The sequence below is a fragment of the Gadus macrocephalus genome, chromosome 20, assembly GCF_031168955.1.
Source record: "Gadus macrocephalus chromosome 20, ASM3116895v1".
Classification (NCBI taxonomy): Eukaryota; Metazoa; Chordata; class Actinopteri; order Gadiformes; family Gadidae; genus Gadus; species Gadus macrocephalus.
The window spans coordinates 16,165,660-16,188,448 of record NC_082401.1 but is presented as its reverse complement, the minus strand read 5'-3'; the positions used below and the strand labels follow the sequence as shown (position 1 = coordinate 16,188,448).

The 22,789-nt window shown below is 45.5% G+C and overlaps 3 protein-coding genes across 5 annotated transcripts in view; 1 reads left to right on the top strand and 2 right to left on the bottom strand.

Moving 5' to 3' along the window:
* Window positions 1-2,737, bottom strand: part of LOC132448311 (adenylate cyclase type 5-like) — a 35,633-nt gene extending 32,896 nt beyond the window's left edge. The window contains exon 1 of the mRNA XM_060039475.1: window positions 414-2,737. Within this exon, the coding sequence (XP_059895458.1) occupies window positions 414-1,373 (960 nt within the window). The 5' untranslated portion in view covers window positions 1,374-2,737. The remainder of the gene's footprint in view (window positions 1-413) is intronic.
* A 3,430-nt stretch (window positions 2,738-6,167) lies between these two features.
* hacd2 (3-hydroxyacyl-CoA dehydratase 2) lies at window positions 6,168-12,265 on the bottom strand. Of its 2 annotated transcripts, XM_060040835.1 has the most exons (8): window positions 12,124-12,265; window positions 11,134-11,296; window positions 10,052-10,169; window positions 9,439-9,457; window positions 8,826-8,914; window positions 7,920-8,041; window positions 7,245-7,423; window positions 6,168-6,931 (listed from the first exon to the last, which is right to left on the bottom strand). In XM_060040835.1, exons 2-8 carry the CDS (start codon window positions 11,256-11,258, stop codon window positions 6,849-6,851), a joined length of 735 nt encoding a protein of 244 aa, XP_059896818.1. In that variant the 5' UTR covers window positions 11,259-11,296; window positions 12,124-12,265; the 3' UTR covers window positions 6,168-6,848. The 2 variants fall into 2 exon arrangements, with proteins under 2 accessions (XP_059896818.1, XP_059896816.1); XM_060040833.1 differs by lacking the exon at window positions 12,124-12,265 and having other exon boundaries at window positions 11,134-11,330.
* On the top strand, window positions 12,132-22,288 carry stam2 (signal transducing adaptor molecule (SH3 domain and ITAM motif) 2). 2 transcript variants are annotated; one of them, XM_060040819.1, is made up of 14 exons: window positions 12,132-12,274; window positions 13,173-13,257; window positions 13,421-13,496; window positions 13,956-14,051; window positions 14,175-14,321; window positions 15,463-15,529; window positions 16,054-16,246; window positions 16,522-16,616; window positions 16,782-16,864; window positions 17,553-17,640; window positions 17,725-17,779; window positions 18,263-18,416; window positions 19,722-19,873; window positions 20,167-22,288. In XM_060040819.1, the coding sequence occupies exons 1-14, from the start codon at window positions 12,235-12,237 to the stop codon at window positions 20,363-20,365; spliced, it is 1,530 nt and encodes a 509-aa protein (XP_059896802.1). In that variant the 5' UTR covers window positions 12,132-12,234; the 3' UTR covers window positions 20,366-22,288. The 2 variants fall into 2 exon arrangements, with proteins under 2 accessions (XP_059896802.1, XP_059896801.1); XM_060040818.1 differs by having other exon boundaries at window positions 20,164-22,288.
* Window positions 22,289-22,789: the final 501 nt, after the last annotated feature.

Below are 22,789 nucleotides of genomic sequence, written 5' to 3'. Positions count from 1 at the left end.
TCAACAGATGTCTTATATGACAAGAATTAACGCTTGTAGGCAAATCACTCAAAACAGCAGCCTGGAATCCCAGCGAGAAGTAGTCGAAACCATCAGTACCATAACGACAGAATCAGACCATTCAGGCCATGCTGTAGCAGAGGTCATGGCTCCCCTCTTGCATTGCCACTAACATCACAGAAGACCCTGCCACTGCCATCACAGAAGACCCTGCCACTGCCATCACAGAAGACCCTACCACTAACATCACAGAAGACCCTACCACTAACATCACAGAAGACCCTGCCACTAACATCACAGAAGACCCTGCCACTAACATCACAGAAGACCCTGCCACTAACATCACAGAAGACCCTGCCATATACCCATAAGACAACCACAAGAACCACACGCTTTTAAAGTCCAACACATACCTGTCTCCAAAGAAGGCTGTCCACGCCGCTCAGCGCCCACGAAGCAGCCACGTGGACGGCGTCCAGCAGGACCACATGTGGTTGGTGTGCTACGGGGTGATCGCGCGGGTGCAGGTGTGCAGGTGATGTGGGTGCTGACACGTCACACACGCCCTCGCAGACACTGCGGGGCTGCATCAGCAGCACCCCCATCACCTGCACCACCAGCACCAGCGCGATCACCCCGTAGCACACCAACCACATGTGGTCCTGATGGAAGCCGTTCCGGTTGCAAACCACCACCAGCACCAAGATGAGCACGATGGCCACGGAGAACACTGCTGCGTACGTGGGGTTCGTGCCGCCGGCCGCGGCGCAGTGGAAGCCTAGCATGACGGCGAACACCAGCGCAAGTACGGCCATGAGCATGGTCAGGCTGCTCTGGTTGAGTCGGAAGAAGTAGCGCTGGTAGAGCCTCTCCAACTTCTCCGACTGGAACTTCTTGGATTTGAAAATCTGCATCACGCCGCTACAGCACGCCACCAAGGAGAAGTGAACTTCAGGCATGACCGCCTCCTCCTCCTCCGCCTCCTCCTCCGTGGTCTTCAGCCTCGGCCGTCGGTTCTCCAAACCCACTTCCACCGACTTGGCACTTCTCAACTCCCCGGCATCCGCGCGCTTCTGGGACGAGCGGTGGTTGTTGTTTCGACTACTCTCCTCCCCATGTTCCTGCCAGGCTGCCCTGGACCTGAAGCTGACCCGGCTGACTGTGGTCGAGGCTCGCCCGGGCTGTCGCTGCGCATCATCCTCTTCCCTCCATCGGCTGTTCGACCGGGAGAGCTTTTTGCGCGGAGATCTGGCCGAGTATGGGCATCCGTTGGCAACAGCCTCCGATTCGCCCCAAGCTGATCTGTGTTCGGTCCCTCCCCTCATCCCAGGCGCGGCGACCGCGGGTGGGCTGACACTATTGGATCTGGACATGATGGAAGGGTCCCGCGACAACAACAAAACCCCCAAAAAAAACCCGGGGGGGGGGGGGGGAGTCTGATAGGAGTTTAAAATATATATATAACTTAACTGAACGAGTGTACTTAAAGCAACCCTGATTGTGTGTTGTTTTCCCACTGAGCTGGCCCTGTCGGGTTTAGAAGATACACTAATGGATGGATGGGTTTCTCCAAGTTCAATTTACATTTTTGCGTAAATTAAGGATTTAGGAGATGGAGGTGATCAATGTGCCCTCTATTAAGTGAAATTAGGTGGTCATTTTACAAAAACCAAAACTTAGATCTCCCACATAACAGCAGTTAATTCAATTAAAAAGGATGCAGAACTCTGTACCCATGAGTGGCAACCACGTCGTGGGAATAAAGAAAACACTTGGAACATGCGCAGGTGGTCCCGGGGGTATCCGTGCGGTGGGGTCAGGGGAGACGAAGCGTCAGACCCATCAGATCCGTGTGGCCTCGCCACCACACCGCCGAGCCTCATTAGAATCCAACCGGAGAACAGAAAATAAACCAACACAAAATAAACCATTACGCAACCAATCAGTCACCACCGTGGCGCATTACCGTCCCTTACGTGGCAGACTCGTCGTAGCGTCTGCCAACATGTTTCTCACTCGTCGTGCCTGGAGGAAACAGTGGTTTTAACGAGCGATCGCCGAGGAAAAGGTCGGACCCGACGAGCAAGCCCATCGTGGTGGCGTTGTTGCTGCTAGAGGTGCGGGGGTTTTTGTGTTTTGGTGCCAACGCAGCTTTCCTTTCCAAGTCATGCACCTGTGTGTGGCGACAGACCCCCCTCCACGTCTGTGATCAGTGCTTACATCCTCATCACGGGGACGACCCTCCTACACCGGGGCTCGTCCTCATCAGAGGCGGTCCGCGTCCGGCGTGTGTGTCGCCTACCACGGTCCAACAAAAACACCACTTTCTCTCGCACCACGTGTTATTGCACCGTCCGCTTAAAGTCCGTGTTCCTGCGCCGAGTGAATGACCACCAGCACCCCCATCACTACTGAACACCTCCCTCCCGCCCCCCTCCAGAAGATGCGATCCGAGTGCAGGGGTGTTTAGCAGCAGCAGCAGCAGCAGCGAGCAGCAGCGAGGTCCGTGCGGTAAACATCCACAGCTTCCATAGGCCCGTAGGCGGGTGTCCTGCGCCCCATGCCGAAGCTCTGTTACCCCCGCGGGCTACGGCGACGATATCTCCCTGCGAGACTTCATTCAAACGACGCGTGTTCTGCGCGTGGCATCATAAGCATTTTCTTTTCTTTTTTTGCACCGCTGATTACTCTTTGATGGCCAGATTCAACCAAGGATGATTCCGGTGTAACCGCACCGCCCCGCCGTTTCCATTGGACAGCCGAGAGGGTGACTCACACTTGCACGATTTTCATTGGTTCGCTGATGTGTCGATCCCGGGCTGTAGGAGTCGGGCGCGCTCTGCCGGCAGCTTCGGATGGGGGGGGGGGGGCGGGTCCCTCACAGCTGGACTCCCAGGACGTCAGGAATTTAACCCCGTGTTTGAAAACATCTGTGGGATGGTTGTCCACTGTTGAGAGGAGAATGTGGGTGACTTTGGTCACGACGCCGTCCAATAATTGGTTAGGGGGTGCATTAGAATCAGAATCGGAATTAGCTTTATTGCCTAAATGTGACAAGTAGGCCTACATGGAATTTGTCATGGTATTTGCTGCAAACCATAACCACAGACATAGTAGGATATTCGAAACATTTACAATAACCAAACAACATGTAAAATATACATCATGTTTACAAGCAATAGCTCAAAAGAAAGGCATTTACAAATAGCAGCAAAAGACCATGTTGTTTTAAATCAAGATTTGAAAGTGAAGTGCTCTGTAGGAATGTATTCCTTCTCAACCGTTCAATACCAAGATGTCAGCATTAAAGATAGACATCATAAAACAAACTGGCAATAAGCTGATGCTATGTCTGAGGCATCCTTTGATTAGACGTAGGGAATGCTTTGGTGCACTCTAGTCTCATGACTGATAAGCCCCTTCCTTGTCAAAATAAACCAAAAGACATACATGACATTATTTTACTAGAGATATTAATATGCCATCCCTTCACTGCTTGACTTAACCCACCCTACTTCATTCCATTGAAAATACACACTTGTAGGCCTATGTGTCAAAATATTGTTGTGGGTGTCTGGCACAAAAAACAATCCACCAAGACAATCTTTTTAATAAATGGCTTGGTCTCTCTGCAGAGGATTTCGGCTGTTTCTATTCAGAAACAATATTCATACAACTTTGCCAAAATGGGACTGCCTGTATTCATGTCGTCTGCCACGGACATCTCAAAACTCAAATGGTAGGCCTACAAGTACGATTCGATTCATTAATCCTTGCGAAAAATGTTAGTTTTTGTTGTTGTGAAACCTTATAAACGGACTCATAAATGAAATCCCAACTATGCTTTCGAGTGGACTATAAGGGCTTCAGAGGAAGGTCAGGAAGGGCTTTTAAACAACGCTATAAAGCAGTTGTATTTATTACGACTCCAAAGAAAACTGTCGTGTGCAAGGGTTTATTGAGCTCTACTGCCACCACGTGATCTCCGAGAGGCACTTCAACATGTTCTGTTGAATAACTCTAGAATAAGTCGATTAGACACTGACACTGTCTGGAACAGTAGTCTTGATGCTGACCTCTGTAGGAAAATCAGCTTTGATGGAAGATAATATATTTCACTCTTTCTTTGTTATGGCAAAGTTGAGGCAGCAGTGAATGTGGGTTTTGAAGGGCCTTCATATGATCCGTAGCCAGTGCCACATGGTTTAAAAAAAGCAAATGTTTGTGTTCAGTCTGGTATTTATTCACCTCATGTTAAATGTAAACCCTCTGTTGTGGTGGTTTTCCACAGGTGCTCAACATACAGAAACATAGACATGGACACACACGCACGCAAGCACGCACGCACGCACACACACACACGCACACAAAATCACATACACTCTCACACACACACACACACGCACACAAACAATATGGTTTCTGCAATGTTATTTAAATATTTTCTGTATTAATGTTGCACCTGAAACCTGACTGTGTTAACTAATGAGTGCTGGCTGTTGATTCCAGTGCTTCAGTGTGATGCGGGACTGGATACTTGTGAGGTGACTTGTGACTCTGTGGGATACCGGATGATGTTTGATTAAGTAGGCTTCATGTGGCAGTGCTGTTGAATGTCCCAAAGGAGTATGTGACCACCCACAACATTTCAGTACTTGAGTGATTCACCAGTGGAATTAAGGAGTGCATGCACTCAGACGCACACACACACACACACACACACACACACACACACACACACACACACACACACACACACACACACACACACACACACACACACTACCAGTGACCAGTGCCAGCACAGCCAGTAATGCACTCAGAAAGTCAAAATAGGTGCACCGGTGTAGCCGTCAATTTCATGAAAGCATTTATGGCAATGCCAGTTATGGTCTCAGTTGGTATCGCATTTATTAAAACATTAATTTGCATGCATATCACGGTGACTTCAATTTCCAAGTCATAGGTAAATTATTATTAACTTCATTTGTTTTATTTGAATCCACTCTACTTCCAAGCATATATACTCTCAAATGACAACCACAAGGAAAATAACCATTGCTGATATTGTACGTTTATTGTAAATATATAGTAAGATAATTAATTACAAAGTCCGCTGGTCCCATGCTCATCATCAGGTATCAAAAGGGTGGAGAAGGCTTTGACATGCTTCCCGTTCACCACAAAGTGCCACCATTGCCAGGCAAACGGATGATGTCTTGGTTCATGCACTTGTACACCAAGCTGGTCTCCTACATGTACTGCATAATGGCTCACATTGTCTCTGGATCCAGGCAGAAGAAAACGTCAATATCAAATAAGAGCACACAACTCTCTTAAGTACACATCGCACATCAGATTCCCAGATTGTTTTTATCTTTCTATGTTTTCTTTAATCGGGCATTGTAAGTAACACACGTGTTTAATTAATGACATTAACTTATGCATTTTCATCAGCAAAATCCTCAAAGCAATCCATGTTTGCAATTACGCCTGCTTGCATCAACACATTTGCTGCCTGACATTGAATTTGTCTGTGTGTTTTGTCATGTTTTTTCTGCCGTCAGTTGCCTTGTCTTTTTATCAAAGCAACCCCGTTGTGGTGACATAATAAACACAATTGTGCTGTTCAGCCTGAGCATTTAAAACAGCCCTCATTGTTTTCTAAAGCAGTTCCTAAATTGTATAGCTCGGATTATAGGCAAAAATGTGTTAAGCCACTTTTTTTATGAACAAATCTAATGAGATGTGTAACTAAAAATCTATTAAGCATATGTCTTAACCACCGACCATTATATAAATACAAATACAAAGAAAGAGAACGTTTTCCAAGAAGAAAGGATGCCCTTTGTCAAAAGTACTAGTATTAAAATACATGAGCATGTTTAAAGCTTTGTTGTAGTTAAATGAGGTTGCTCAGTAAATATACATTAAAACATAACCTTAAAAACGAGGTTATCTTATCAACAAGAAAACATGAGGTCACACCACCCAAACAAATGACTGACGGCCCTACACAGCCGCTGGACAGGTTCTGTTACACAAAACACGTAAACAGCAATGCTACATCGCAACCGTATCCTGGACAGATGTAAATATAGTTCCCCTTCCACAGCCCAAATCATTGCCTCTTCTAGTACAGAAAAAAAGAAACTCATGCAAGCACAAAAACGAGAAGAGGTTTTATTAAACTAATCAAGGAATGTTATCAAAAAACCTTATGCAAGGAATAAATTAAAAGACTTGGTAGCATCTTAACAAGCCTGTTGGAACATGCATCGTACAATGCTATAAAAAGTCCCATGTCCTGGATGTGGTAACTAGTATATAATAAACTGCTACTTCCTAGATAACTAAATAGGCTTTGATAGGTATAGGTGGAGGAATCGATATATCTGTGCTACAAGAGAAGAGACTGCTCCTATCAGTGCGTTCGTTCTGGCATAGCGTACTGCGGCGTGATGCTACTCACAGCTCACCAGGAAGCTGTTTACTCAGTGGTGATCTGAGCATCTCTACGTCTGCCATCTTTCCGAATAAACAACGTGACAGCAATACTTCCGAAAATGAAAAAACTAAAACTAAAATGGGACGTAAGTCCCTCCTACCTGAACTTGAACAAGTGTGTAAAGAATGTGAGGCAGAACATTTAAAAAGAAAAATGTTAAAAAAGGAAACAGAAAAGAGCGTTATATCGACCCAAATTGAACGTTGGATTAACATACAAACTCCAGGACCGGTTTCCGTTGGTCTATGCATTGTCTCTTCTGTTTTTTTGCAAAGTTTATTTTTGACGCCGTGTTCCCGCTTTCCGTTGTTCGTTGACAGTCCAGTGTCCGCGCGCCGGCCTAGTCCGTTTTGCTGAAGTCCTCCGCGTGGCCGAGAACTTTCTTCCTCTGGCGAAGCATGTGGAAGTACAGCTGGGGGAAGACTGGAGGAAGAGAGGAACATACCGGGTTCAGAAGATTCCTCAGTTGACATTAAAAATAAATTATCATTTGAAAACCATCCCATTGTGATTATGCTCATATGAACTATTTCTCACATAACCCTTGTTGTCAAAATAAGAAAAAGGCTAGATAAAAACAGAAAAGGGCCACATCTTCATTTAAAGTGTCTCGTTCTACGAATATGAAACTAAGAAATGCACCCTAACGCAACCACGACATAGCGCTGGATGTATTCTAGATTTGGGTCAGGGCCCAGTGTCTTTGTCTGTGTGTGCGCACTGCAGGGCTACTCACGAGGAATGTAGGAGACCATGGCCAGGATGAGGAAGCTGTAGTAGTCGAAGGAGAAGTTGTACTTGTTGGGCAGCGTGATGGAGTACAGGCCCGTCTTCTGCACGTAGGGCAGTGCGGCGTAGATGGTCAGCAGCTCCCCGCTCACACCCATGGGATACAGAACGATGAAGAAGGTGTACCTAGGGCGTCAGGAGAGTCTGGGGGTTAGGGGGCTTCACCGCTGGTTGAAAGGTCATTGGTTCGAACCATCAGTCCCTTTATGTTATAGTAAGACTCCTGGGGGAAGCACAGAGCTCCGCTGCTGCCCCAAGACTATGGAACGCCCTCCCTGACCACCTGAAGACCCCACAGACTACAGCTGTTTTTAAACTAAACCTTAAGACTTGTCTTTTTAAAAAAAGCCTTTTGCCACTTATATTATATATTAAGCTGGAATATATAATATAAGAGTGATGGTGTAAGCAAAGTAAGGTATCCTTGCTCAAGCACGTTCGTCTCTTAAGACGAACGTGATGTTTTGTGTTTTTTTGCAAGTATGACTAAAAACTGCTGTAATTACCGCAATGTAATAATATATTATATAATATTCAATCGCATTTTACGTTTTTTTCCAAGTTATGTGAATGGTTGCAATCTACCTATACCATGTGTGTTAGTGTCTTCCCCCCGTCTTACCTTGCCCATTTAATGAGGTAGGGCAGGTGGTTGAGCAGGCTGAAGGTGTAGAAGGAGTAGCGGATGATCTCCGTTACCGTCCAGGCCGTGACGAACAGCAACACGCTGTCCTCGCTCTGCACCTGAAGCCCAGCATGGAAGCAAGGGCACGCGACAGGATTAGGAAGATGACGTGTAGGACGAGGACGAGGAGAGAGAGCTGGGGTTAGTTTGCAAAAGGAACCGGTCGATGGCGTACCGCTGGGTTCCATTTAGTTGCCAGTAGGCCAGATCACACTCAAGGCACAGAGAACAACAGAGCTTTTGTTTTGTTTTGGAGACGCCAAGATGTTATTCAGGATGCAAATACTAATGCGGAACACATGCCAGCCACACACACAGACACTCACACACACAACCAAACACATAACCTCACACACAACCATACACACAACCACACACACACACACACTTGAGCATTTGACCATGCAGGAAAATAAGTAGACACTTGAAAAAGATGCCGTTGTTATTCCTCCATCTCAAATTCACTACCAAGCTCTTAAGAGACGAACGTGCTTGAGCAAGGATACCTTACTTTGCTTACACCATCACTCTTCTTCGGTCTATTAACAGGGCAAATAACATTTCTTCATCACTCGTGACACTGAAATCTTACGTACACCGATTTTTCATGCATCATATTTTATATATCTTTTGATTTACCAAACGCTAAATCAAAGCGCCTGACATCAACAATTAGGCCTTTTATCCTGCTGATTCTGATTGGCTCAACTTCATGGCACTTGCCATCATATAACTATTTGACATCACATTATACTTAAGCATATTTGATGGTAATCATACGTATTTGGAGGCAATAAAACAATTGTTGCGTTTATGAGCCACAGTGAGGGCAGTCTGTCTCACCTCACGGACGCTGTGAGTAACAGCCCAGGTGAGGAAGACTCTGGACAGGACCTGAAATCCAGTCAGAACCAGAGACGACGGTACGATCCCTGGAACGAAGGAGACAAACAAACCTTCAAACAACAAGCGTTCATCAGAGGCAAAAATCCATGCACTGAATATGAGTATAGAAAATAAAAGTAGGAAAAAAATCTTTCATGTTTAAGTCGTATGGGAGTGAGTGAGTGAGTGAGTGAGTGAGTGAGTGAGTGAGTGAGTGAGTGAGTGAGTGAGTGAGTGAGTGAGTGAGTGAGTGAGTGAGTGAGTGAGTGAGTGAGTGAGTGAGTTGCCACGTCGAAGCCCTGAGATGTGTGTTATAGGTCAGCTAGCTAAAGCTAATGGCTAATGGCTGTGTGAGTGAAGAGTGAAGAAGAGGCCACAGGTGGTGACCACCTCCATTACAACCTCCACCCGGCTTTAGCTGACCTAGCTCAAGCTAGCTCAACTAGCTAATTATCTAAAAGATCATGAAGAGAATGGGTTATAAAATCGTATGAGTCAACAACGCGCCGTTTTCGTTAAAGCTTCTACAGCCAAGTTAATGGCCATGATGAGAAGGTAAGAGGGCAATTACCTGCAGCACAGTGCACTATCTGAAAAGAAAGAAAAATATAAGAGTTAATATGGTTTTGGAAAACCAGCATAAAACCCTGGACAATATGGAATGTATTATTTTTTCCGAATGGGTTTGATGATGTAAAAATGTTGTGATCAAAGTCCATCAATCAAACATTTCCATAAAATATTCCAAGCGTTAACTATGCCAAATCCCAGAATGTTCATTAAGCAAATAGGTATCGGAGGGTGAATGGAAGCAATCGAGCTCTATGCTAAACGAGATTACTTCTCTTATCTGTGTTGTCTGGATACTGTCAATTAGACACACCCTCTGCAATGTATGCAAGTGTGTGTTAATTTACAAGTGTATGACAAAGTCATACAGTGTTCCACTGGTTAATACTTATTGTGTGTTTTAGAGCCAAAGAAGAACGATTCCCAGAGTCTAGCCTTAACTGTATGGCTCAAATAGCGGTCCAGTACGGTGTGCATACCAGAGCAAGATAAGGACAAGGACAGTCGTCTACTCTTCAATGGTGTGATACCCTTTGGCCCACTGACCGGGAGGGGGAGGGAGGGAGGTGGGAGGTTGAACTCTATGGAGACCAACCCTCTGGCCCTATTATTACCTCCAGAACTGCCCCGGTCTGGAAGAACTTCAGTGGCTTCTCTATGGAATAGTAGAGGCCATGGTAGCTGCCCCTGGCCAGGTAGGCTCGGACCAGGCCCACGGCAATCACCAGCCACCTAGAGGCGGAGAAAATACACACAAACACACACACACACACACACACACACACACACACACACACACACACACACACACACACACACACACACACACACACACACACACACACACACACACACACACACACACACACACACACACACACACACAACTTTATAGTTAGGATATGTATGAGTTATAGTATATGTTGTGTGTTATTACACGTTAATATATTATATTAATGATTTAACTATTGGTAATTAAAAACCAAGACAGAGAAATTTAATGAACATAAAAACACAAATGCAGACAACACAGGTTAAAATGTCAGTGAAACCAGTTATCCGAGTGATACTGGGAAGTGATGGTTAATGCATGGGGGGCAGCGGAACAGGAATCCAAGCCTGCCTTCCAGGCAAAGTGTCTCATGCAACAGCTATACTTCAAATGGCAACCATGTCTTCCAATGACTCTCCACACTTCCAATGCATGCATAATGTCTCCCGAAAGAAGCGACACTATGTGACCCAACTGGTTGACAAAGTCACCAAACAACATCGACCCTAATGTTTCGCAATAGTCCAAATATAGGCAAATACTGCAAATCGTATAATAGTCAGAGGCGTGCCTTGTTTTTTTTTACCTTGCACTGAAAAAGAGACTTTAAATCTAATCTAAAGCCTATTTGTCGAGAATACGATGCATCTACCACGGTGTAGGCCGTGGGTCTATATGTCATCCTTGAAGTTCGCAATACCACATGTTTATCTTTAGTTACATCTATTGAGCCTATGCACATTTCCCAGTAAAAGTCGTACAGTTGAACATGCAAATCGGGCACCTTTATATTTGACAGCAGGCGAGCGATTTACCACTACCACCACCACCATTCATTCCGCTACAGGCTATTACTCAGCTCAATGCAAAGCGTACAGAGGCATTACAGTTAAGCAGCACAGCAGAAACTAACTGGCTACATACCCTGCTGTCATTACAACGTTGTAGATGACGAGGTACGCCGTGGCCAGCGCACCCGGTCCCCTCTTTTTCCTTGGTGCAGCATCACCCTGGATAGTTTTGCTGGGTCCCATGGCAGGTGCCGACATGACTGCAATGTCTGATCCCCACAGTTCTGTCTCGGATCCTGTGTCGTTTCAAGACCAGGAAATGAAAGACACAAGGCCTGAGTTGAAATGGGGAAATCTCCGTGACGGGCGCCCCCTAGTGGAGTCGCCCCTTTTTATGGAAGTGCAACAGTCACCAACAAAAATAAAGTATAGCCTACTCAAAAATAAGAACAATAAAAATATTGAGGCGTTCAATGGGTTGAACATTATTGTTATTAATAAATCATATTTTGTATTGATTCTTACCAGTAGTGGGAAAATAGTAGGTAAAGATACCCCTGTTATTTTGTAAATATTTGAAATACTTACAATACATTTAACTCTTCCAATACATACTAACTGAGCATGTCTTCGTATCAATACAAATTAAAGGTAGTTACAATAACCTTTCAACAAAATATATTTATGTGTTGATGACACTGGTTGGTTTCTGATATTATTCCTATCTGTACTATTATTACTTATTAACAAACGTTAAATTTCACATCAATGAAATCACCATTTAAAGTTGAAAAAAAATACTTTAAATGGAAATCCCTACTGATCAAATAGATTCTCAGCCAAGATCATTAGAAAATATCAATATTGACACCTCTTTCTCTGGTACAGTTCAACGTGTTGGCCGCTGGAGATCGCTATTACATTTATCACACGTAGACGTGGGCATTGCGCCGAACTTTAATTAAGGTGAGTACTATAAATTATAAAATGTAAAACAGATGGATTATGTTGATCTGGAATGTAGTCTACTACAAAAACGTTACATTTGTTATCTTGGTGAGTTTATAAAAAAACAATGACGTTCACAGTGGTCCATTTGTCGTCAGGCAGTGTGGGAGCCTACCTGGTTTCCGGAAGAGCAACTGGTTGGAGTTGGATGGATAAGGAAGAGAACATCGCCTCAGTAGTTTAGTTCTCTTTACCGAAAGTCTCCGGTTGTTTCGATACTGTCAAAATGCCGCTATTCGCGCAAAATCCGTTTGAGCAAGATGTGGGTAAGTGATCCATCTCTTGACTCTTCGGGGTTTCCCCAGAGAAGGGCCGTGGTCCAACTAGCTCCAGAGTTAGCATGCCTCTGACCACTCGCGATATATCGTGACATTGTGACCACAACAACACAAACTGTCATCGTTATTGTTATTGGTTTGTGTTCCAGTCTGATACGTGTAGCACTTGGTTCAACGCCTGGTTAATAAGACGCATAAGGAGGCTTGCCAACAACTTACAAACGCATAGTTTGACAATGACACATATTTTGCTTGGTGAACAAAACAAAGCTCATTTGTGGAGCAGATCATGTTTGCTGTCAGGACACGTTTACAGTTTCATGGTAAAGAACATTGTTCACGTAATATAACGTGTATGGTATACAACTATAATACGATATAGTACGCACTACGCTGTAGTATCCTAGTGCACTTTATTGTAGTAGTCAGGTGTGGCCGTCCAGCCATCATCAGATTGTCCCATATCCCCTATCTTGGTTCAACGTGTAACATTTCCCCGTTAAAACAGTTTATCAGTTTCCGTAATAACATTGTGCTTTACATTCGAACAAAGTCTACTTGTAATTATGCAAATAATGGTGAGTCAGTAATGTCCGTTGTCTCTTTAAATGGTCAACCCAGGATGCTATTGTATGCCCAGTCACACTTTTACTAAATTTTAGCACCATGTTTCATCATACACAAGACAATACGTACCGTATATTATATGTGGGGTTAACTGTTTCTAAATCTACGTATGGGATATGGGCTCTTGGAGATCAAGCTGAAAGACATTGTGCTCATTTAGATTATCAATTATATGTGCTAAATTTTTTCAACACTGGCATAGTCAATCAATACGTCTAAAAATTTGCCTATGTGTTTCCCACGTGGGATTCATTTACAGAAAAGGCAACGCATGAAAACAACACAGCAGATGACTGGGCTGTCATCATGGACATATGCGATAAGGTTGGAACGACACCCAATGGGTAAGCTGTGACATAGCACTCCCTTTTTTAATAACAACAGCCTTGTTTGCTCGCAACCACCAAACGATCCAATGCTGTCCCTGCCAAAAAGTCCAGATGGCTTGTTTAATTTATGGGGTTAAAAAAGGGCCTCTTATTTCATGATGTTTGTCTTCTTTTTCAGCGCAAAAGACTGCCTCAGATCAATTATGAAAAGAGTCAACCACAAGGTGCCTCATGTTGCCATGCAGGCCCTCACGGTGAGTTTAATGTGGTTTAAGAACATACCAACGTTTTCATACCATATCCTTCAGACATAGTATATGAACCTTCAATCATACACCTGCTAAAACCCTGTTGTGATGGCTGTCATTGTTTTCCTGTTGACACATGTACACTTTGTCATATGCAGTTTCAACATTTTTTTTAGCATTTCAGGTATTTGGTGTGAGTCACAGTCAGATGAAAGCATGTGACACACTATGTATAGTAGGATAGGCACTGAGTCATGTGGTCTTTTAGTTTGTCACGTTGCTTCTCTTTTATGGAGATGAATGGTAATTAATTAATTAGTTGGCATCTGTTACCACTCGTGTCATTAACTGAATACTATCAATGCAATCCTTATAATGCAACAACCCCTGACTAAGTCCAAATGCAGTTAACAATTACTGCCCCATGGTCAAGTAACCAATGTGTATAAATATCTTTATTTGCAGTTGCTGGGGGCCTGCGTGGCGAATAGTGGAAAAATATTCCACTTGGAAATCTGCTCAAGAGAATTCACCAGCGAAGCACGGACTGTGCTGAGTAGGGTATGAAGTATTAAAGAACAACAACATAAGATTCATATATAAATAAAAAAATAAAGATCCATTTTTATGTTGCTTAGAAAATTTCCTCAAAAGTGTGTGTGTTTTGTTCGATCTTTCCTGCAGGCCAACCCAAAGGTGTGCGAGAAGCTCAAGGCTCTGATGGCAGATTGGGCTGAGGCCTTCCAGAAGGACCCCCAGCTCAGCCTTATGAGCGCCACCATAAAGACCATGAAGGAGGAGGGTGTGAGCTTCCCTGCTGCAGGCTCCCAGGTACACACGCATACGTGCCTGGAACCATTGGAGTGAATTCCCACACATTCATCTTCCATTTCCTGGATTACTAAGCAATATTGATCTCGAAGAATTTCGGGGATTCAGGGATTTATATTGAAGAAGCATTCTGACGTCTGCTGGTGTTTGTGTTAATTTATCAACCCACCAATCAGTCGCTCTTATATTCTCCCATCTACTATATTTTGTGTCATCCTGATTACCGGCCACAGATGTCAAACTGTGTCGGTGTAGGGTGCCTGTCGACAGTAAAGTAATGGGGCTCAAGAAATCTCTCCCTCTCTTTTTGTTTTTCAAGGAAGAGCTTCACTGGAATATCTTGCATTTTCCCATGGTTCACGTGTATGCCTGTATAAGTAGAGAGAACAGGATGGCCTCTGTTGATGGCCAACTAGCAGAGATGATGTCACTCTCTGGCCTTCGTTTCATAACTTTGTCACTCAGTGTTGTGTAACAAATGCCTTGTGTTTGCATGTGTTAAGGGCTGTCAAGGACTGCTCATGTTGCATCGTTTTACAGCTAATGAACTACATTTGCTGTTACTGTTTCTTTCTTGTTAAACATTTTCGTAGTAATTAGTTATTTATTTATGTGGGGGCTTTTGAAAAATAAGGCGCATATTATTTATCATTGACTGGAAATCTTTTTATAAACCTAACCGGTTTTGTAAACCAGTTAGGTTTATAAAATGGGATTAAAATGGCCCATTGTCTGTGTTTGCCATTTATCCAAGATGAAACTGATAGGGGCATTATTATTCATAACATCTCAACCTCAACAAAACGTGCAAATCTAACAGTGTGTGCTGTCTAGGTTTGAGGACCAAAATCATTCGGCCGTTAGAAATGTCACAAGAAATTAGATTTTCACCTAAATTCTTTACAATTTTCTCTTAAGACATATTTTATACATATATATATATATATATATACATATATATATATACATACACACCTACATACAACAGTCAAAAGGCTGCTTAAGCCCATACAACCTGCCGCCATTCTGGTAACCACATCACAGCATCCACTACGGGGGGCATGGCATTCGCTTCCAGTGTGTAACTCACCTGCTTAACTTAATCCTCTTTACACCTCCTATTGGTCGGCCTTCTCCACAGGGGTCCGGTGCAAAGGTCAGCACACCTGCAGTGAGCAAACCGTGTGATGACGACGACCTGGCTAAAGGTAAGGCGAGGACGCAGCGGCAGCAGCAGTAGCTTGCAGTGTTAGCTGTAGCTACAGACCCTCTCCATATCATAGTGAACAGATGGTTAAAACAACTATCTAGCAGCTATTACGTTGCATACGTGAAATGTAATAAATAGGCAAACAATTGACGGCGTTTACGTCGTTCCTCACTTTGGTCTTCGTGTGAACTTAAGCTGTACCTTGTAGGTCAGATAAGATGATAAGATGAAACTATATCAATACTGTGAGGGAAATGTGAAATATTGAATAGAAGATAATAAACAGTGTTTACCAATCCCTCTCTTGGAAAGCCATGATATCTTCCTTCTTTACTACAAATGGGAACAACAGTGTTCCAGACTGTTATCAAGAAAAATAGTTAAGGGGCAAAGAAAATGAAAAGGAGAAACTTTTGCGGCTTTTTCTTTACAACAGATAAAAAATGCATTAAATTATTAATCACACAACACACACACGCAAACACACACACACTGAGTCACCTCTTCCACTCACCTTTCCAGCGATCGAGCTCTCGCTGCAGGAGCAGAAGACTGACGCCCGGCCCCTGGCGGCCGACTCCGCCCTCCCCGGCGCCACCAACGGCGCCGCCCCGCGGGAGGCCCGGAAGGTGCGGGCGCTGTACGACTTCGAGGCGGCCGAGGACAACGAGCTGACCTTCATCACCGGCGAGCTCATCCTGGTGCTGGACGACAGGTAGGGGGGGAACCCCACCCATGAACCCCGACACCATCACCTCAAAACCCACGAGACGGGCGACGGGCCGTGTACGACAGACCCACATGTAGGGTCTGACCTGGTTCGAGGGAGGAGGGTTTGCAAAGTATTTCCGCATTGCAGCCTAACCCACATTCAGTATAAGAAAAGGGGAAACAATGCATTCATGAAGAACTGTCTGGTAACATTTTAAGCTAAACGGCAGCACCTCTCTCTCTCTTTTCTCTCGGTATCGTGACTGAACGGGCCCCCAGCGACCCAAACTGGTGGAAGGGAGAGAACCACAGAGGAATGGGACTCTTTCCCTCCAACTTTGTCACCAACAACCTGAATGCAGAGCCGGAGCCCGGTAGGTCGTCGCCAGAAACCGCCCTCCTTTCAGCCACGGGAAAGCGGGAAGCCAAACGCAGTGCAGCCGGGGCCCTCAAACTAGGACAAATTAGTGACGCCAGCCAGCCAGCCAGCCAGCCAGGCAGCCAGCGCGCTCACACATCCTCCCCTTTCTCCTCTGCAGTGGCATATGTGGAGAAGGCAGCCACCCCCGAGGAGACCAGCCTTGAAGCCCGAGTGGAGCCAGAGCTGGTCTTCATCGACGAGGTACCCCCCCACCCCCCCCCCCCCCGACACCACCTAGCCTAGAGGGTTGGATTTCAGTGTGCCTGAAGTTTGGATTTCAGTGTGCCTGAAGCTTCCCTCAGTTAATTTGCTGCTAAGCATTAGGCTCTGGTCATACTCCAGTCGTTCACATTAGTGTGGCGCAGCTCTAACGATCCTGAACAACAAAGCCATTACCCTCAAAACGGTTTTCTGAGGCCATTTGTTTATTGTGGCTTGGGGGCTTTCTCTCGGTCTCGCTCTCCCTGTGATTCTCACTCGGACTGTGTCTCTCTCTTGGTCTCTTGCTTTCTCTTGGTCCCTATTTCTATGTCTCTCCCTCACTCTCCCTCTGGGTCGCTCTCTCCTCCCTCTGGGTCGCTCTCTCCTCCCTCTGGGTCGCTCTCTCCTCCTCCCTCTGGGTCGCTCTCTTCTCCTCCCTCTGGGTCGCTCTCTTCTCCTCCCTCTGGGTCTCTCTCCCCCTCCCTCTGGGTCACTCTCTCCCCCTCCCTCTGGTGTCTCTCTCCCCCTCTCTCTGGGTCGCTCTCTCCCCCTCCCTCTTGGCCTCTCTCACTCTCTTGGTCTCTCTCTTACTCTGTCTACGGGTCTCTCTCTCCCTCTCCCTCTGGGTCGCTCTCTCCCCCTCTCTCTTGGTCTCTCTCTCACTCTCTCTCTGGGTCGCTCTCTCCAGGGAAAGATGGACCAGACGCTGTCCCTGCTGCAGAACACAGACCCAGCCGATGGCTCCCCTGATGGCAATGAGCTGGTCCAACTTGAGGGTAGGAGAAGTCGCCCCCTCCCCCACCTCTCTATCCCATTCATGCTCCATTCAGGATTTAATCCATCTCTCTTTTTTTTAACAGGTGCGTGCGAGCAGATGAACCCCATGATTGACGATCAACTAGAAGAGATTGACAGGTATATGTCGCCACCGGTCCCTAGTTGTCCCACAGAGGGATGTTATGTCTCCAACTAGACCTTGTGTGAGCGGGACTCATCGGTGTACTAGGCATCCCAGTAAATGAACCTGCCCTCTCCCTCCTGTCTCCGCACCTGAGATAAAAGCAAGGGCATGCTGTTCGGAAATATTAATTTCAGTGATGTGGTCTTGGTCTGTATTTATAATTTGTCTTTACTTTGCTGCATTGGATTACAAACGTTGGACGTTGACAGCATAAGAGCACTCCATTATTTATGAATGAAATAGGCGAGCCCTTTTTAGGGCACCATTTTGGTAGAAGTCCTAACCGAAATAATCTCTCCCTGTCTTTTCCGATATTGGCTCCAAAGTCCAAACAGTTTTTTTTAACCATCTGGTAAAAGTGGCGTGATCTTTATGAACTAAAGAAAAGCCGGCAAAGAAACCAAAACGAAACAATCCTATTTCTGCTCTCCCCGCAGGAAACACTCGGAGCTGTCGGAGCTGAACGTGAAGGTGCTGGAGGCTCTGGAGCTGTACAACACACTGATGAACGAGGCCCCCTTCTACTCCACCTACAGCAAGATGCAGTCCCAGGCCGGCTACCCCGCCCCCGGCCCCGCCATGGCCATGCAGGTGGGACCGAAATACATGTCTCAGCACCCCCCCACCCGAAGACTCTCTCCCCTTTATAAAGATTTGCACTCTGATGCTAATTCCGCAGGTCGTTATTTTAGAAGGAAATTCAACCCTGGTCTCAATGGAAAAAATATTCATGCAAAACTTCCTATCTGTATGTTTTGCGTATGATAAGATAATAAACACAAAAAAACGTGGAGGCTGGAAGGACACTTTCTTGGGATTTCTGGTTGTGTTTTTGTGGAAAGAAGATGACATAACCGAATGTGACCCTGACCAGCCGTGTTACTGAGGCCGGTTATTATTCCCTTTTACATCCCTTAAGACATGACCCATGGACCCGGGCCATTGATTTAAGCCGTTGTTTTGTGTGCGCTAATACCCAAAGTGTTGACGTGCAGAAACGACACGGCGAGCTCGGGATGGGGGAGGGGTCGTTTACGGGGACACTAAAGTTTAACGTCGCCCCCTTCCAAGGGGATCTTTTCTGCAAGTCTCGCGCAAATGGCTAGCCTACTCTAACCCCATTCCTCTTCCTCTCTCTCTTTCCTTTGTTTGCGTGCTCTCTCTCTCTCTCCCCCACCCTCTCCCTCCGTGCCTCCCTCCCTCTGGTCGAGTCCCGTGGATTGTGTTGGCTGTGCTGTTTTGCTCGGCAATGATGTCATTGTGTCTCCTCAGAGACATAGGCCGACAGCCGCTGCCTCGCCGGCCGGTCGGTCCCACGGCACCCAGCTCGCTGTGCTGCTGCCTCTCCCTGATTCATTTACCCTTCACAACAGCCTATTTTCGGTCTTTTACCTAGCGCTGCGAAACCGAAGGGGCTTCGGTTCCACACGCAGAAACCCGAGGACACCGGCTCCCCACAGATGGTCGTGTTCTCTGTTGTTTTGAATTCATTTCCCGAGCACACATTTACTTTTGGAGTGCATCGGCCGTGCTGTCTCCCGCGTCACGGCACGGTGTCTGTTGAATCGTCGCATTACGCAGTCTGCCCCCCTCGCATTGAAGAAACTATTTTAGAATAGCGGTGTAAGAAGTCTCTTAACCCCCTGCTTTTTTCTCTCTCTCTCTCTCTCTCTCTCTCTCTCTCTCTCTCTCTCTCTCTCTCTCTCTCTCTCTCTCTCTCTCTCTCTCTCTCTCTCTCTCTCTCTCTCTCTCTCTCTCTCTCTCTCTCTCTCTCTCTCTCTCTCTCTCTCTCTCTCTTCCCCCCCGGCCTCTCTCTCTCTCTCTCTCTCTCTCTCTCTCTCTCTCCCTCTCTCTCTCTCTCTCTCTTCCCCCCCGGCCTCTCTCGGGGTTGTGCAGGGTTACCCGGGCCAGCCAGGTGTCACCTACATGGCTCCAGGGGTTCCTCAGGGCCCGCCGCCCCCCCAGACCTACAGCCTGCCCAGCGACCAGCCCGGACCCCTTCACTCCATGCCCCCCAACACGCAACATGGGCAGCCCCCGTACATGAGGTAAAAGGTTCTCCTTTTGGATTCAGGTCTTAAACCTTACGGTCCAATGAATGAATTAGCCTTGACTATGACATCTATCTCGGTGATATTTTATTGAGATGGCTTTTAATGGTTTTATTATTTAGTTCTGCATTTTTATTTTTTTTTGGTCTCATGGATTCATCGGATTGTGCTTTTTTCATTAATCTCTCGAAAGATAAGAACAGAGTCGGCCTAACCAACGGCGAGCGAGTTTGCGAGTCCCCATGTTGTCTCACTTTCGGCTTATTGTGGCTCCGTCTTCTTCACAGCAGCGCTGGGAACGCTCCCTACATGAACCACACCCCCGGAGCGCCCTACATGGCCCAGATGGGCGGGGCCATGGACATGTCGGCCTATCAGAACGCCAACGCCAACATGCCCCCGGGCTCCTACCCAATGACGGCGCCCTCCCACCAGGCCCAGCAGCAGCAGCAGCAGCAGGCGGCGTTCTATCAGCAGCCCCTACTGTAAAGCCAAACCTGCCTTCAGAGATCATCTGACCCAAATATATATATATATGTGTATATCAAACGTTTCAATCACTCGGAGTGAGTTTTTTTTTTTTAATTTGGACTGTGTCTCGTAAAGAGTAAAACCAGTTATTTTAAAATTAGTTTTCTGTTTTTCTTCGAGTCTCTGGATGACACCGGACACTGTGCAGGTCTGAGCTGCACCCTTCTCCGAACTTTGCTTCGTCACTTCACTAATCCTTCCTGCTGATGGTGGTGGTGGCGATGATGATGATGATGATGATGATGATGATGATGATGATTGCGGCATGCGGTTACCCGGCACTACAATGTTTCTAGAATCTTCTGTGGGAACTCGACTCGTCCTCTTTGCTGCGGAGCGATGGTTGTTTTATAATCCAAAGTACTGTGCTACTTCCACGCAGCAAACCCTTTCTTGAAATGAACCTCTGCACCTGTAAATTAAGTTAATCTTGCAGTAGGAGGAAGACGCCCACTTAAGTCCCTTCGGTTAGGTTTCAACCTATGTTTCACTTATCTTACCAGAGAGGAGAAGATGCTACGTTTTTGGTTTTGAGAGCACTTTGTTGACTCCGATTCGATTAAAGCGTGTATTTGAGAGGGTGCCAGCCCATCCAGGTTGCACACTTGATGAGCCCGGAAATGAATACCTCGGGAACAGCAGCACCCTCTATGGCGAAACCTCGGTCCAGGAGGGACAATTTCTGGCTGAAGATAGGTAGAGGTAGATTGTGTTTGGTAACTCTTTAAAAGCCAAGAGTTTTAATTCACCAGCGTTTGTCGATTTAGCTGTAACGGACATGCGTGAAGTAATTTAGCCACCGTTTTTCAGTTGCTCAATGGACATGGAAGAGTCCTTATCTCTCTCTCGCTCTCTCTTTCTCTCTCTTTTATTTATATATCTCTGTGTGCCGTGAGGGAGTTTCCGAATGCATTTCTTTCTCATCCCGAACACTGATGCATATTTTTCAAACACTGATCCTTTTGCGCCACAACCGCCGCCAAGTCTCTGAATCATCAGGATAATGAAGTCGTTGAGATAATGCTAGCATCTTAAACCCTCCCTTTGTATGTCTTTCCAAGTAAGAAGTCTATTTATGATTAAGTCACATCCTGCTTGCCATCTTTATAAAGTTGGGTTTCTGTTCCCTTCAGTGCGGCCCTTTTGAGTTCATGAGGCTTGGTTCTGGTTTCCCATCATTTGAAGAGTTTATATGCAAGCTATTGGCATTGCTTCGCGTCCGTTCTGTTCATGTTAACACTTGTAAATGACATCCCCTTGTACTTAATTTGTATATCTACTGGTACATTATAGGCAGTTATTTTGAGAATGTACTATAGTTATCTTTTTTTTTTTCTCTTTGTAAAAGCCAGGCAAAGTGCAAGCAATTTGCATCATACTAACTTTAGTATAAATTGCTTGACGTTCATGATGTCTGTGTAGTTGAAATCTTAAGATTAGCCGTTTTTTTATTTTTTTTTGCTGGGTCCACATTTCTTGACTTGCCTGATGTTAAAAGCGTTGTATATTAGATGTAAGATATCTGGGTTTCTCCACATCAGCATTGCACCTTAACTTTGTAAACATTTATGTACCACTGGATGCCTTGTTTTACGTAGAAATCAGAACATTACAGACACAAAAACCTTTTGGGAAAAATTACTTCTGTATAGGAAGCTGCTGTATATCTAGAGTTGTAGATGCCTATATTTAATATATTCGGGGCAAGAAAATTCATTATCCATAATGTTTAAAGAACCTTTTGTAACACAGCAAACTAAACATCTTTGAAATATAAAAAAAAAGACCTGTGTTCAAATAGGTCTGTGTGGCCCTCTTTTGTATTTTGGTATAAATTACATTAGCCTAAAACACATGGTTAATAAAGGATGTCAAGCTTCATACGTGAGCATAATTTATCAAATACAAGGTTTTGTTTGTGTGGATGTTAACAGCAGGCCTAAAACTGTATTGGATTGTGTGAGTTGTGTGTGTAACTGCAGAGACTCTAACCTGTTCAGTGCTTGCATCATGATCGAATGGAGAAAGACGTTGATTTGCAGGCTGGTACTCTCTACTCTCCTCATAAAAACCCAAGCAATTGAATCAGAACTCATTTATGGTTTGGATCCATTTCCGGTATTATTATTATTTTGAAATAAAGCTTTCGGTTACATCTTCCTACTTCTCTGTCCCCGCCTTCTGGGAGGCATGCCCGCCCCGCGACCACTGAGTCGGCTCACCTGCTCTCCGTTACCCGGGAGACCGAGGATGGTTTATTCATGACGCCTTCACTCACGGTTGAAACACACACGTCACAGCTCCCCGTCGAGAGGCTACGATCGACGACCTGACAGCCGCTCAATCAGACCAGGATGAACAACACTGGCCTGTTGACTTGAG